General features: G+C 32.3%; 1 protein-coding gene across 1 annotated transcript; it reads left to right on the top strand.

Moving 5' to 3' along the window:
* The first annotated feature begins 6488 nt into the window (after nt 1–6488).
* LOC114385451 lies at nt 6489–11974 on the top strand. Its single transcript, XM_028345537.1, has 4 exons — nt 6489–7058; nt 7139–7254; nt 9946–10189; nt 10349–11974. The coding sequence occupies exons 1-4, from the start codon at nt 6708–6710 to the stop codon at nt 11696–11698; spliced, it is 2061 nt and encodes a 686-aa protein (XP_028201338.1). The 5' UTR covers nt 6489–6707; the 3' UTR covers nt 11699–11974.
* Nucleotides 11975–14100: the final 2126 nt, after the last annotated feature.

Raw genomic sequence — 14100 nt, forward strand, 5'->3', positions numbered from 1 at the left:
TAAGAGTACACCGAATGAAGGTAAGACACCAACATGAAAAATTACAAAAGGAAATACTCAATATGTGTTTGGTTTATTTTTTGTTTTATCTTTTGTTAGTATTTTCTATTAATAATTATAAATTGGTTGTTATTTTAATTTATCTCTTACCTTTTAAGAATTTGTGAAAATAATTGATAAAAATAGGACTTTTTACAACTTATTTTTTTTATGATGTTCATAGTTAAAGTTTAGGGTTTAGGTGTTACACTTGCTAGTATTTTTTTAAAAATGTTTAATAATATTTTAAAAAGGTACAAAATACAGCTATTGGAATACCAGTGATACTGCCAAAAGAATATATTTAAGGGATTTTATTTTATTCATTGGACTGACATGGAAGCTTGAGTCTATATTGATGCATAAAATCAATAATTACAATAAATACTTTTAAATATTTTCTCACATAATTAACTCTTAAAGTAAAATAATTGATATTTTTTATAAGTTATTTTACATTTAAATGCAGAACATATCAGCCACTCAAAAGATTAGAAGTAAATGACAAATCTGTTTGTGAAATTGAAACTTCTATGTTTTTGTTACAACGAAACTCTACTATTCAACCCTGTTCGAGAAAATGAAACTCAACAATTATGTGCGTGTTGGCACATTCTATCATTCCACTAATCGAGTTAACAATGAGTGTTAACATATTTTGACGGAATATTCTATATTAACCTAAATTGAACTATGTAATTGGGAAAAAAAGATGTGATTAGTGACCATTCAGTAAATTACTGCTTATGGGAGGAAAAATAGTTTCCAAGGAGCTTAAATGAGAAGGTTGTGCGTTGAAGACAATCGTCACTAACATAGTGCAATACAATAAGGTTCTTGAAAGGGTTTGCTTGCCTTTTCTTGACATGTGATTTGATCTTGGAAGGAGTTGGTAAATGTTGTCCAAAGAGGTTTTTCTTCGGTATTTGTTCAAAGAGGTTTTAAGCGAGAGGAAGAATAACCTCTTTGATTGGTAAATCTAATGCATGCCTTGCTCCTATGGTAGGACTTAGGAGGGATATTTTCCAGCCACATTGCTTTTTAATGTTTGCCATTGCAGCTTGAAATTCCAATTCCTTGCGAGTTTATTATTATTAGCTTTCTAAAATAGGCAACACCTCCCATATTAAATCATGCATCTCTCAAATTTTTTAAAATTTCAAATTATCTTTTTCATATTACACCTTCATGTCTCATAACAGTCAAAAATAATTTATGAAATATATATTTCATAACAATAAAAAATAGCTTTTACTTTCCGGAATAGGTATTCCATATAACAATAAAAAATAGCTTCTACCTTTCAAAATAAGTGTTTCATAACAATAAAAATAACTTCCAAAAATAAGTGTTCCATAACAGTAAAAAATAATTTACAGAATACGTGAATATAACAATAAAAAATAACTTCTTAGATAGGTATTCCATAACAATAAAAATTAGTTTGGAAAATGTCTGTCCCGGAATAGGTGTTCCATAACAATAAATAATAGCTTCCAGGATAGGCATTTCATAATAGTAAAAAATAGCTTTTGTCTTCCTAAATAGGTGTTCCATAACAATTAAAAATTAGCTTTTGGAATAGGTATTCCATAACTCTAAAAAATAGTTTTCAAAATAGGTGTTCTATAAGAGCAAAAAATAATTTTTGGAATAGATGTTTTATAACAACAAAAAATAGCTTTTCGAAATAAGTGTTCCACAATAATAAAAAATAATTTTTAGAATACGTATTTCATAAGAGTAAAAAATAGTTTATGGAATGTCTGTTCCATATCAGTAAAAAATAATGGTTGAAAATAAAAACATTTTATGTATTTTGGAAAGTCTATTTCAGGACTCAATTTATATTTCAAGATGACCATTTCGTAAGCCTATTATATAGCTTCCAAAATCATGTTTCTAGAATAATGGTTGAAAATTAATATAAAAAACATCTCAAAATTGTTGTTCTAGAAGACAAAACATTATGTTGGATATCACATTTTTACCTTCAATGACATCACACAAAGAAAAGAGGAAGGGGGAGACTTTTTATGACATCGTGACTCGTGAAGGAGAAGGTTATAAGATTACTCTGAAAAAGGTAAAATGGTGAGAAAAAAAAGTTATTGTCGCGGGTGAAATAGGTATCATTGGAGAGTAATTCAAAGAAAATATGTTAAAGTTAAGAAATAATAATTTAATATTTTCAAACAGAAATAAAAGATCCAAATACACGCATAAAAATACATAATTCAAATCCTCTAAAATAATGTCCTCCGCATTATGGTACCGATTTGGACATAAATGCTTATCTCCAATTCTGTTACTTAGGGCCTAGGGAAGTGTCCGTAATTGTTGGGTTGCTTAAGTTTTTCCTATTAGTCATGATGGCAGATGGTTTTATCCTTAAATGCATCTAATTTTCCAATAGTTATAAGAAGAATGTCTAATTATCATTCATTGATTGCACATACCATAGGTAAAATTTTATTATTTTTATGCAATGACAGTTTTTAAAATGATCTATTATTTGATTCTTTTAAATTATTATTCGATTTTTTTAAGTTTTAAATCACATTTATTTATAATTAATAATGATTGATATAAATAATAACTATTTATATCACTTAATCAAAATGATCTCATTTGTATCTTTAAAAGCTTTGCACCTTTAATAAAACCTATTTGATTGCATTCAATTACACAAAAATCTTTCAAGAAATAAGGTTGTCCGTAATATTTACCCTTTCAATTTGTAAAGTAATATGCATTAAACTTTTCTATCATAAAGAAATCTTGTTTCCAGATTCCGGTGGACCACGATGCAGAATTTGGTGTTCATGATATTATTATCAATTGTTTTGAAATCACAAAACACCATTTTTCTATGGCGTTTGTGCTATTCATTTCACATAGTGTACATCTCAACACAAATATAATACATGTCAATTCATGCTTGTAGTCGTCAGCCTTAATTTGGCAGACCCCTCCTTACGATGCTTGCTATGTGCCTATGTGGTTGTTTTCCCTCACACCACAAATTAAGTGTGATTTTGTAGTTTATAAAGGTAACTGTTGTAGGTTGACGTTAGTTAACAACATATGTGTAAATAATAACAAGCAATACAGAAAATTTAACCATAATTGAAACAATGGTCAGGCTAACAGCCACTGCTAATTCAGTTAATAGAGTGGGATGAAATGTCAATTTGACACAAAAAATAATAAATAGAAAAATTGAGTGTCATTTACACAAACTAGAAAATGATGATTATTGTTTCTCCTAAAATTCACATCGATGAATCATTATCAATACTATATTTTTTATTTCTATCTTCTTTTGTCTCTTGACATGTGCATGTTCTTACTTTTAATAATGTATAATGTAGAGCTAATTTTCTAATATATTTTCGAACTATATTATGAAGTGAGAGAGTTTACTCATCGAGTGAGGCAGAACTCTTATTATGTCATCTTGTTGAAAAACTAATAATTAGTAATAAGAATATGTTATTATTCATGATAAAAAAGAATATGTTATTATTTACTTATTTTAAATTTATTAGAGGACTGGTAAATGTTTGACCAAATGTTTGATTCTAAGGACATCTCTACTAATCAAAACTTAAGATATTTATTTTGGATATCTTAGAATATACTAAATTATTTTTAATTTTTAAGAAACTTTGAAGATGGTGACTCAGACTAAAAGTTAAAAAACCCACATTGCCAATTAAACTTGTTCCAATAAAAAAAAAATATTATAAGAAACTCATTAAACATCTTTCATTGAAGATGACGAACTGCTCTCATTCATAATATCGAGAGAGAAAATATTATGGCAAAAAAATGATAACTGAACGAAATTATTGGTATAGTAATTGAAATCCACAATGTCAAATGCAGTATGTCATTTTCAAGTTGAGACTTGAGCCCACCCACAAAATATCAACTCTCTCATTTAGAAGTTAAAAACATGAAATTTATTTTATTATTTCCAAACTAAAAATATTTTTTAAAATTCAATATATTGAATTTAATTTTTAATTAGAATAAATTTATTTATGAAGTTTTTTTAATACACCTATTTATTTTTTAGTTAAAGTGTATTAACAAGTGAAAACTAGATATTATCATAAATAATCGATAGTGTAATTTCTTATTCACTCCAACTAAAAAATAAGTTGGTGTACATCAATCAACTTATTTTTTAGTTACAGTAGGTTAATAAATTACTAGAAATTGATTATTTTAAAATGCACACTAGGCATAACTTTCTAACGTAATCTAATTAAATAATAAACAGATATATGGAAACAAATTTCTTTATTTTTATTATATAATCATAATACACACACGATATAGCTTCTTAACGTATTCTAATTAAAGAATAAATAGATGTCTGTTAGTAAATCTCTTTAGTTTTATATAAATTTTTATTATATAGTCATAAATAAATTTTTACTTGCATTTATCTTTATCCTCTAAATAAATTGTGTACATTTTTCCTTCATTTGTTTGGGTTTGTAATTAACATTAAACCATTGATGCCAATGCAATGCAGATTGTCAAGGGAGGGAGGGACCAACGACGCAGACAGATTGTGAAAACGAGTGCCTTGATAATGGAATCAGTTTACTTTTACTTATAATTTTTAAGCCACTTATATAGTTATAGTCGGTCCTAGAGTCCAGACAAAGAACAAGTTAGAGCAACCACAATAATTTTTTGGGTGCAATAATCTAGGGCAGTTTGCTTGCTAAAATCCTTTTTTAATTGTAAAATATGTTTAGAAAAATATAAAATAAATATATGCCAATTAAAATTCATTTTAATATAATGAGTTAAAAATAACAACATTTATTAAAAAAATGATAAAATCACCTTTTCAAAAAAAGATTAAACAAACTAAACATGAAACCAACGTAATCTAGCATACTCTCCATCAGCCGTCCACAAGAAAAAATAAGCAGAAAAGAAGAAACTAAAGACGAGCTAGTTCAGGTCCAACCATTTTTCTTCAGTCTTGATGTGCTTGCTTACGTCCTTTTCTGAAGAAAAATAAACCTATTTTTTTTAATTATTTCAGAGTATGAGTGGCTTAATCATAATTAATTGTTATACTTTTTGTGACAAAATTGTTCACAATTCTCTTCTCCCTTATTTGGTCGTAGTGGAAAAAAATCGAGATAATAAATTTTAAATTATTTTTATTATAAAAATCTTTTTCAAACTAAACAAAATTTCATTTTTGTAATTAGCTGAAGGCTAATATTTTTTAACCTATACGATACTAACCAAATTTATATTTTTATTTCATGGATTTGATTCATAAAACAGAGAAAAAAAATGCAAAACAATCATCTAATTACAACTCATCATATTAATTTTATTATCTTTTAAAATAATTTAAACAATAATTTGTGATTGAATGGTAATATCATTTGAATATTTTTTATTCAAAACTTACCAACTAAATTATTAAATTTTATCTAAACTAAAAAATTCTCAAAATTTTATTATATAAATGTATAAAGTAAATTGTACTTATACCCCTAAATTTTTGTAAAATCACACAAATTCTTACTTCTTTTTCAACATTTACATCAAGTTTCCCTTTCAGATAATTAAAAAAGATTAATGTAATATATAAAATGTGTCAAATATTAGTGAATAATGTAATTAATAGAGGAATTTACTTACTCCCAAAGTACTTTTTTCTCTTTTTCTTGTCGTCATCATTTATTTCCTTAGTAGTTATTAGTTGTAATAAGTAAATCCATCCTCATATAATTAACATAAAAATTAAAATCTCTTATTTGAATGAATATTGTTAAAATTAATTTTATGAAATTGATTTTGATTAAAATTGATTTTGTAAGTAATTTAATTTATACGTGAATGTTTTGATTATAAAATTAAATTAGGAGTAAAAATAAGTATAAATTTTATGATTCAACGTTTAAGTTATTCAAATTTATTCTAATTTAATCAATTTTAATTTTTTTAAAACATAAAACTAAATATATAAAAAATGATCAAAATTAATTCTAAATTCAAAATCAATTTGTGATATAAAATCAAACACAAAATTGAGGCAAATTTAAAATTGTAAAGATATAATAAGGGAAAAAGAAATAATTCAAAAGAACCGTGCTAAGTGTTAACACTCGTGGTCCTGGCACAGGGTGGCCATCATTATCAGCGTCCGTATTCGACGGTGTCGTTTTCAAAACCTAATCAGAGAAAGAGAGAGGGTCGGCCGTAGATCCGATGTGGCACCGCCTCAGGCTGGTTAGCGGGACCCACAGAAAGCTGACATGGGCTAGAGACCCCACCAACCTGTGCGCCTGGATCTGAAACCAGTGCCCTAACCTCAATTCCATAAACCATTTCATGTCCGCCACGTCACCCTGGCCCGCCTTCTATTTATAGAACAACTTGCAATTTTCTGTTCTCTCCATTTCGAGCGTTACCTCCACCTGTTCAAGATATTATTTCTCTCTCTAAAGTCGATCGCCCTCTCTCTCTCTCTCTCTAAAAACCTTTAAAATCCCTGGAATCTGTATTGCGTGATTGACATTTGTTCACGATCTCCCCTAACGGAAGAAGCTAGGGTTCGGATTGATTTCTCTGCTCATAATAATAATAATCTGATTTGCTTTTTGGAAAATAATTTTGCTATGGCAAACTGGAGAGAACGAGATTTGTTTCACATCGACGAGATCGATCCCGTGGACGCGTCGAACGGCGAAGATTTCGACGATTCTTCGTCGGTAGACAGTGCTACTTCCGATGGTTCGAGGACGCAGGTTGGACTTACGGAGCGTTTGACGGATATTCTCGTTGACGAGCGCGACGGCGATCTGTTGATTCAGCAGACTAATAGAGAGGACCGGTTGTTGTGGTGGCTTCAGGCTCTCGATATGCAAGTTATGGGAGCGTGTCGCGCCGACGAGCGGTTGAAGCCCTTGCTGAAGATGAACGCTTCCTGCGGCGTCGCGGAAGATCCTCTACTGGCTCAATTGACTCAGGTGAGACTTGTTCTTGACGGTTCCGATGACTGAACTTCTTCTTCTTTCATAATTGTAACATTGTTTCTTTCGATATGCAGCATTTTGAGCCATCTGAAGTTGGAATATTAGCGAGATGCTTCTGCGTGCCGCTTGTTTCGTTCCGCGTCGGGAAGATCAACAAGGAAGGGACTCGCTTCAGCCCTACCTCGAATAGGTAATGCCATTTTAATTTTTGAATCTGTGCGGAATTTGGCTTCCCCCCATCTTTTTGCGATTCTTTTATTGCATATATTTTGATGTTCGATTGCTCTACTTATTTGCATTGAGAGTTCTATTGGTTCGTAGTGTTTGATTTGTGTATTTTTTGTTGTTCTCTACTTCGATTAAAACCTGTCGCGGTCTGTTGATGCAAATAATTCTTATGTCTAGCCAGTCAAATTATCGACTGGATAACTACCATATTATTATTCATACTGCCATAACTATCTACCGGCAATTCATTGTGTGCTTTGTATCCCATGCTAGCTACTGTTGTGAAATATTTTGTGGTGTTAGTAAAGTTCTGTTGTTTTGCAGCGTGTCACGGATGTTAATATACGTGTAAGGTAGTGTGTATGTATGCGTTAGATTGTGTGTTAATGAATTAAGATTTGGATTGGTTGCTACTTCCAAAATTTTGTATCCTTTCTGTGGTTTTGCATTCCTTGTGGATCATTGAAGCATGGACTTATTGTTACACTTTTTGTTTTTTTAAATTAACTGTGATCATGTAAGGTCACGTTTTTTTTTTGGACATGATGTACGGTCACTTTTATTCTGTTGCCAACTGTTTCTTTAATTGAAGGCCGCTCTGTTTCATTATTTCTTGACTTTCTGTACACTGGCTAGGAGATTTGAGTTTTTTCTAACTTTGAAGATAAACTAGTTTTTGCCACCAGCTATCTAATATGCATAGACTTCCCTATAACCTGCCTCCACACTTGTGAAGGGCAAGCATTTATTTAATGGAAACTTTCTGTTTTGTGTACACCTGTCAAATGGGCCAAACCTGGTCCAATTCCTTTTAGGCTTGCCCAGTCCTGCCTCCGGGGGCAGTGTAGGTGCAGCTCTCCATCACTACTGCATAAATGCTAAGCAAAGATGTGATGTGTTGTGCATATGGAAGAATAAGGAGTTTACAGCCACATGGAATCCCTCAGTCACGGCTGCTCAGGGCAGGCTGATGGGCCTAGGCCAAGGGTTCAATTGTGGGCTTTCTTTCTGGTTCTGGAAGAAAAAAGTGAGTCAAAATTAGGCCTGATTTTGGTGGGGGTATGTATATAGCCTGGACTAGTTATTTTGGCTTAACAATTTGCCTGACAAGGGCAGGCTTTATTTGATATGTTTGGTTTTCACCTTAACAGTTGGGTCCTATGAGTTCATTCATACTGGATTCCAGGGTCCAGCAGCTGTTAAGTTAAAGACTTAAGGATTTTGATTCTCAATTTGGAATTGTTTCATATCATTTGAATTTATTTATTATTGTGCTTTATTGTGTTTGTTGTTATCTTCCTTGTTCATAACTTTGTAATTGATTTTTCTGGTGGTTATACTCAATTACTCAAGCACTTTGTTTTGCTACATGGCTATTCTTAAGATTGAATGAAGTAGCAGTTATATATGTTATGTATGAACTAACATCTATTATTGCAAATTTGCTTTCCATTACTTCTATTTATCTGTATTTAGCAATGTGAAAATCGTTAGTGTATTGGATGATCGGTAGTAATTACTGGAGTCTGTAGTTTAGTTTATTGATGGTAATATGTTCATTCTTCCAAGTAAAGATGTCTTTTGACTTGTAGGTAACTGGGCGTATTCTAGTATGATCTCTGAATTAAGAGGAAGTAAAGGTAGTTTCATGATCCTATAATATATATCACTGCTGCTCAGTTTTTCAGATCAGTATAGGTTTGAAGCTTTTGTGTAGGGAAAACAGCACATTGACTAGTTTACACAATCTAGTATAACATCATTTATTTGCATATCTGTATGATGTGTTTTGCTATGTATTTAATGTATATTGCAAGTTATGTGTTTGCATTGATATGCCAAACTTTTTATTTTCATGATCAGCCCCCTCAAAAAGAAAAAGAAATTGTATCCATATGATCACATATTCATAGGATGTATTTTGTTAATCATCTGACTTGGTGAGATTTAATGGGAATTTCATTTAGTGTTTGATTTTGGTTTTATATGTTCTAAACTAAACATTAAACAACACAAACATGCAGTAGAGAGCAGTGATAGAATCAATTTGTTCTTTTTGAAGTGGATTATCTATCTGTATTTAAAATGATGGAAAGAGTTCAATATTTTAGTGATTTAGATTGTGTTTGTGTGGCTGTATGACTGTGTTGTACTTGTGTCTTTAATATGCCTTTTGGTAATTAATGATAATTTTGTCATTGGTAGCCAATGACTTTGTGCCCACAAAACTAACAAGTATTATATTTCAATTTAGTAACACATTTCCTGAAAGACAAAAATGTTTTTCCACTTGTAGGAATTTCATACCCTGATTGAGAAAATATGTGACAAGAATAACTAGATGGATTCATTTGGTGTATATTTTCTGATTTAGCTACATCCCAGAAAAGACTCAATTATTTTTATGAAACTTGGTCTGTACTTTTCCATTATGAGGACTGATTGTTGGTATATGTTTTGTTTTAATAATAATAATTATAACTAAAACGTCAATTTTTAATTGCAAGATACCTGTTATGTTCTTGGGCCGTGGTTTTGAAGATTCCTGGTCACAATTTCAGTATACAAATTTGATATGTTTGTCTTTTTAAATTGTTGCTGTCATCTTAATTATCCCTTACTAAGGTGTCATCTCATCTCAACTTGTGCACAGGGGTAACTTGACACTCGTACTACTGCCAAGTTCTGATCTTCGTCTCTCATTCATTGGGGATGATGGTAGAACAGAGAGATTATTCACCCTTACCAACAAATCCCAATGCTCTGCTGTTGTGGTTGATGAAATCCCAACTGATAGTTCTGGCCGATCGTTCCTTGTAAGGACTCCAGATAGCAGAGCTTTTTATTTCTGGTGCTCTGAAAAGTCTAAGCTTTTGGGAATTGAATTGCTTGGAAAGGTAATTTTAGCTATTCTTCTTGATTGAATTACTTGGAAAGGTAGTGTTTGATATTGAATTTATTCTGCATTCTTCGTCGTTTCTCCTCGATTTTATTGGTGTTTTGAATATATTTAATGATTGATATTTTGTCATCAAACTCATTTTTGTACAAATCAGATGAAGGATTTGCTCAAGAGGAAACCATCCATTGTTGAGCTGAGTGGCATTAGCAAGTCACGACTTGACTGCTTTGCAACTCAGCTTCGGGCTTTTCTTGTGGGGACAACAGGAGGCAGTAGTCATGATAGTTCAGTTTGTGCTTCAACATCTGCTAATTCCATGTCTTGCTCTAATGTTGCTTCTGAAAGTTCGCACCCTTCATCTTCAAAATTTCCCCGATCTCGAAACATTGGAGGTCAGACAGCAAAGGGAGATACAACACTTTACCAGAGTATTCTTAGTCCAAGATCAAGTTCTTTTAAAGAGGTTCCACCAAGAAACTTGTCTTCTCACAGGATTGCAGCCAGGGAGAAAATTAAGCGTCGTGGTGACAATCATCAGCCAACGGTTGACACCTTGACAAATGATTCAACACACATTTTGGATTTATCTTCAACTTCTGATCATGACAAAGCATCAGAAGTTACCAAAACTCTTGCATTTTCACCAAGTTTTCTGGGATCACTTGGAAAGCTTGGTGGTGTTCCATCAAGCCTGGGGCTGAGTGGGGAGGTCCCTCCCATTGTGTCACCCATTTTTTCTCCCTATTATTGTTGGTGTCCCCCAGGTATTTCTACCTGTCCTTCCATTGCAGCAGTTACGCAATCCCCAAACTCATCTATTGAAACACTGCCTTTCCCCTCAGGTGCCTCTTTATTAGCCAATCCTCTATCGGTTAACTTGTTGGATCCAGTACAACCTCTCGGTACTTCCATGGACTTTCCTCCTTTTTTGCCTGATCCACTGGTCAGAATGTCCTTGCCAACATCTCAGCAGATTCCCACATTCACACCATTAATGTGTGATCCAATTGTTCATGTCCCAGTGATTGACGTGTGCTCTTCAGGTCAGGGCTATCTTGTGAGTGCTGGCCCTGCAATGTCACCTAGCATTCCACCATTGCATCCAAACCTTGTGAAGCCATTGATTCCTGAATCTGATGCTGTGGTGAAGGGTGCAAGAGAGACTCTAAGATTGCTACTTAGTGGTTCAAGCCAGGGTAACCAACAGATGATGAGGGACACTCTGCCTGCAATTTTAACTAATCCAGACGAAAATCAAAACAATATCCTTGTGGCTGGAAGTCGTGGTCTTTACACTGGAACCAGAGATATTAATGCTATTGCAAACAGCATTGCTGCTATGGGATTAGTATCACTGTCTGGGGTATCCAAGGTAGACAGTGGAGTCTATTCGGAGCTATGTGAAAACTATGGGAATTTGGAAGCAGTGAAAAATTCCAACGATTCAGGTGGTGGTGCCTTTTTGGATGATGAGGGCGGATCTTCTTTGGATTCGAAGCAGTAGTGTAGTGATGAATGCAATTGTTTTTCTTTTTTTATTTATGTAGATCTCTTTTGTTTAGCAAATGTAGATATGCGCTGTAGCACTTTTGAATGGTTTTAAAGTTAAAATTTCACCATTCAAGCCTTGATCCCACGTAGGAGGATGCATTGATGATTCTTTGTTGATTAGATATTTGGAATGTGGCTGAATCAGATTTTGGCTAGCTGTATATCCGATTTCAGTGCATGCAAAGGTAAATTGGTATGGAACAATATGGCATTGTCCGGTTTCCTTTTTTTTTTTTTTGATAGGCTAAATGAATATTATTCGAAAAACACCAATCTTAGTACATTGGAAATAATAGGTTCCTATACAAAATGGTGTGTTTGCTACAATGTACACCCTCACCCATATAGACCCCAAATAAATTCCAATGAACAAACATGCTGCTTCATATATTGACCCTGATGTAGTAACACCCCCTTCTTTTTTATTCTCTACATTAACCATAATAGAACTCCTTCCTTTCCGTTGTATATCCAAAACCGCGGGACATATGCAGTGTATATGATAATATTTTGGCTCCTCCTACATTTTTTGTCGAGAGCTCCGCCACTTTGATACGAATTCTTTCGCCAACAAAAGTTAATAACAATTAATATTTACTGGTAATTAATTTCTCTTAACCCAAAAATTAAACACCATGCCTGAAAGGACGAGAGGAGAGTCTCAAATTAAGGAATAATGTTGGTCCTCACCTCAGATTTGATGATAAGGTCACCTCACTTGGTACTGGTAGAGATCACAGTACGAAAACGAACACAACCGCACACATGCCAGCCGTGGATCGCAATTCCCAAATATAGCTATAAGCTTAAGTCCTGTCTTTTTAAACCAACCACAGCATTTATATTTAAATGAAAATATGAATTATTAGTAGTACATATTTCTTATATGTGTTTGTTATTAATTAAAAAATATAAATTCAAAAGATAAATTCATTAGATAAAAAAATTAAATAAAATCTAATAAATTTTGTATTTTTTTACTAGTAAGTTTCAGATAATAAAAGGTGCATTTAAGAGTTAAAGAATATTTTATTAACATTTCTTTCTGTAGTATATTTTATATTTGTGCCTCACCCGATATCCCTGCAAGTAAGAAGTAGTACTATTCATTGTCAAAGATAATGGCCAGCTGTATTTTGGGCCCAGGAAAAAGTTTGATCCATATCATTTTCTTTTTTACACCACTTTTTACATCTCAGGCCTGTATAAGCCTTCTAGCTAGGTCCCTCGCGTTAGAATTAAGCTCAATTTAAATTAATTGCGCTATTAGAAGAAGGAGATGAAGTACAAAGCTACATGACTCTTTATTTTAACTTCGATAATTAGTACTATTTAACAGATTCAATCTTTTCAATACTCTTCCGTCTCATACAACATGATGAACCATTTATTGTACAGGTGTGTGCGTGGGTCCGGAATAATTTTTCAAGTCAAACCTTATCTATGATTGGACAAAATAGAGAAGGAAAATGCCTGAAAGGGAAATGCTATCAATGTCTTGGGCGGTTAGCTGCTTGAGAAAGAATCATCATGATTCCTAGTAAAATTTGATGACAGACCCAAAAGGATTCTAAATCTTTTTTACTCGTTAGTCTCGTAGACAAAATTTACATGGTGTTTGAGTAGAAAGAAAATAAACGAATAAAAAAAATACTAATAACCATCGATGATATAAATAATAATGATTTATATTTTTTAGTTAAGTGTTTTATGACTTGAATCCTGATTAATTTTGAATATGAAAAAAATCATGTTAAAAAAAGAATATTTACTTCATATGCACTTATAATTTTTGATAAAGATCTGTTATTCTTTTTAATCGGGATGATTTTGTACCAATATTATGATTAACAAAATAAATAAATAAAATATAAAAAATAAGATTGTTTGATTTAGATGAAAGATAAAAAAAAAGAGATAAAATGATCTAACTTTAAAATAAAAAGAATCGAAATTAATCATAACTTAAAAAATGTTGTGATTACTATTAGCCTCAAGCTTTGCAACAGTGTAACTCTTTTCTAGCAATGATGGGCAAGAACTAAACGGTGGTTGATGCGGCTAGCCTAGCAGACACCAACAACAGCTACGGTTGTATGATGTGGAAGTGCGATAAAGTGGCCACAAAACATTTCTCTTGCTCTACATTCTTCTCTATTTTTGTTTTTGTAGAAACAAAAAACAGGACCAAAGGACTTTTAATATTCTCTGCCTTGAGAAAGAATTTATAAAGGATATCTGTGTCCACTAGTATTGGGGTGAGATATAAAGTGTGTATGAATGGTGTTGGATGGAGCCAAATTGTACACGGTGCTTGTGGAAAAAGGAGGCTTGTCTCGTGTTGCCATGGAATGG

This window comes from Glycine soja, chromosome 14, assembly GCF_004193775.1.
Source record: "Glycine soja cultivar W05 chromosome 14, ASM419377v2, whole genome shotgun sequence".
NCBI lineage: Eukaryota > Viridiplantae > Streptophyta > Magnoliopsida > Fabales > Fabaceae > Glycine > Glycine soja.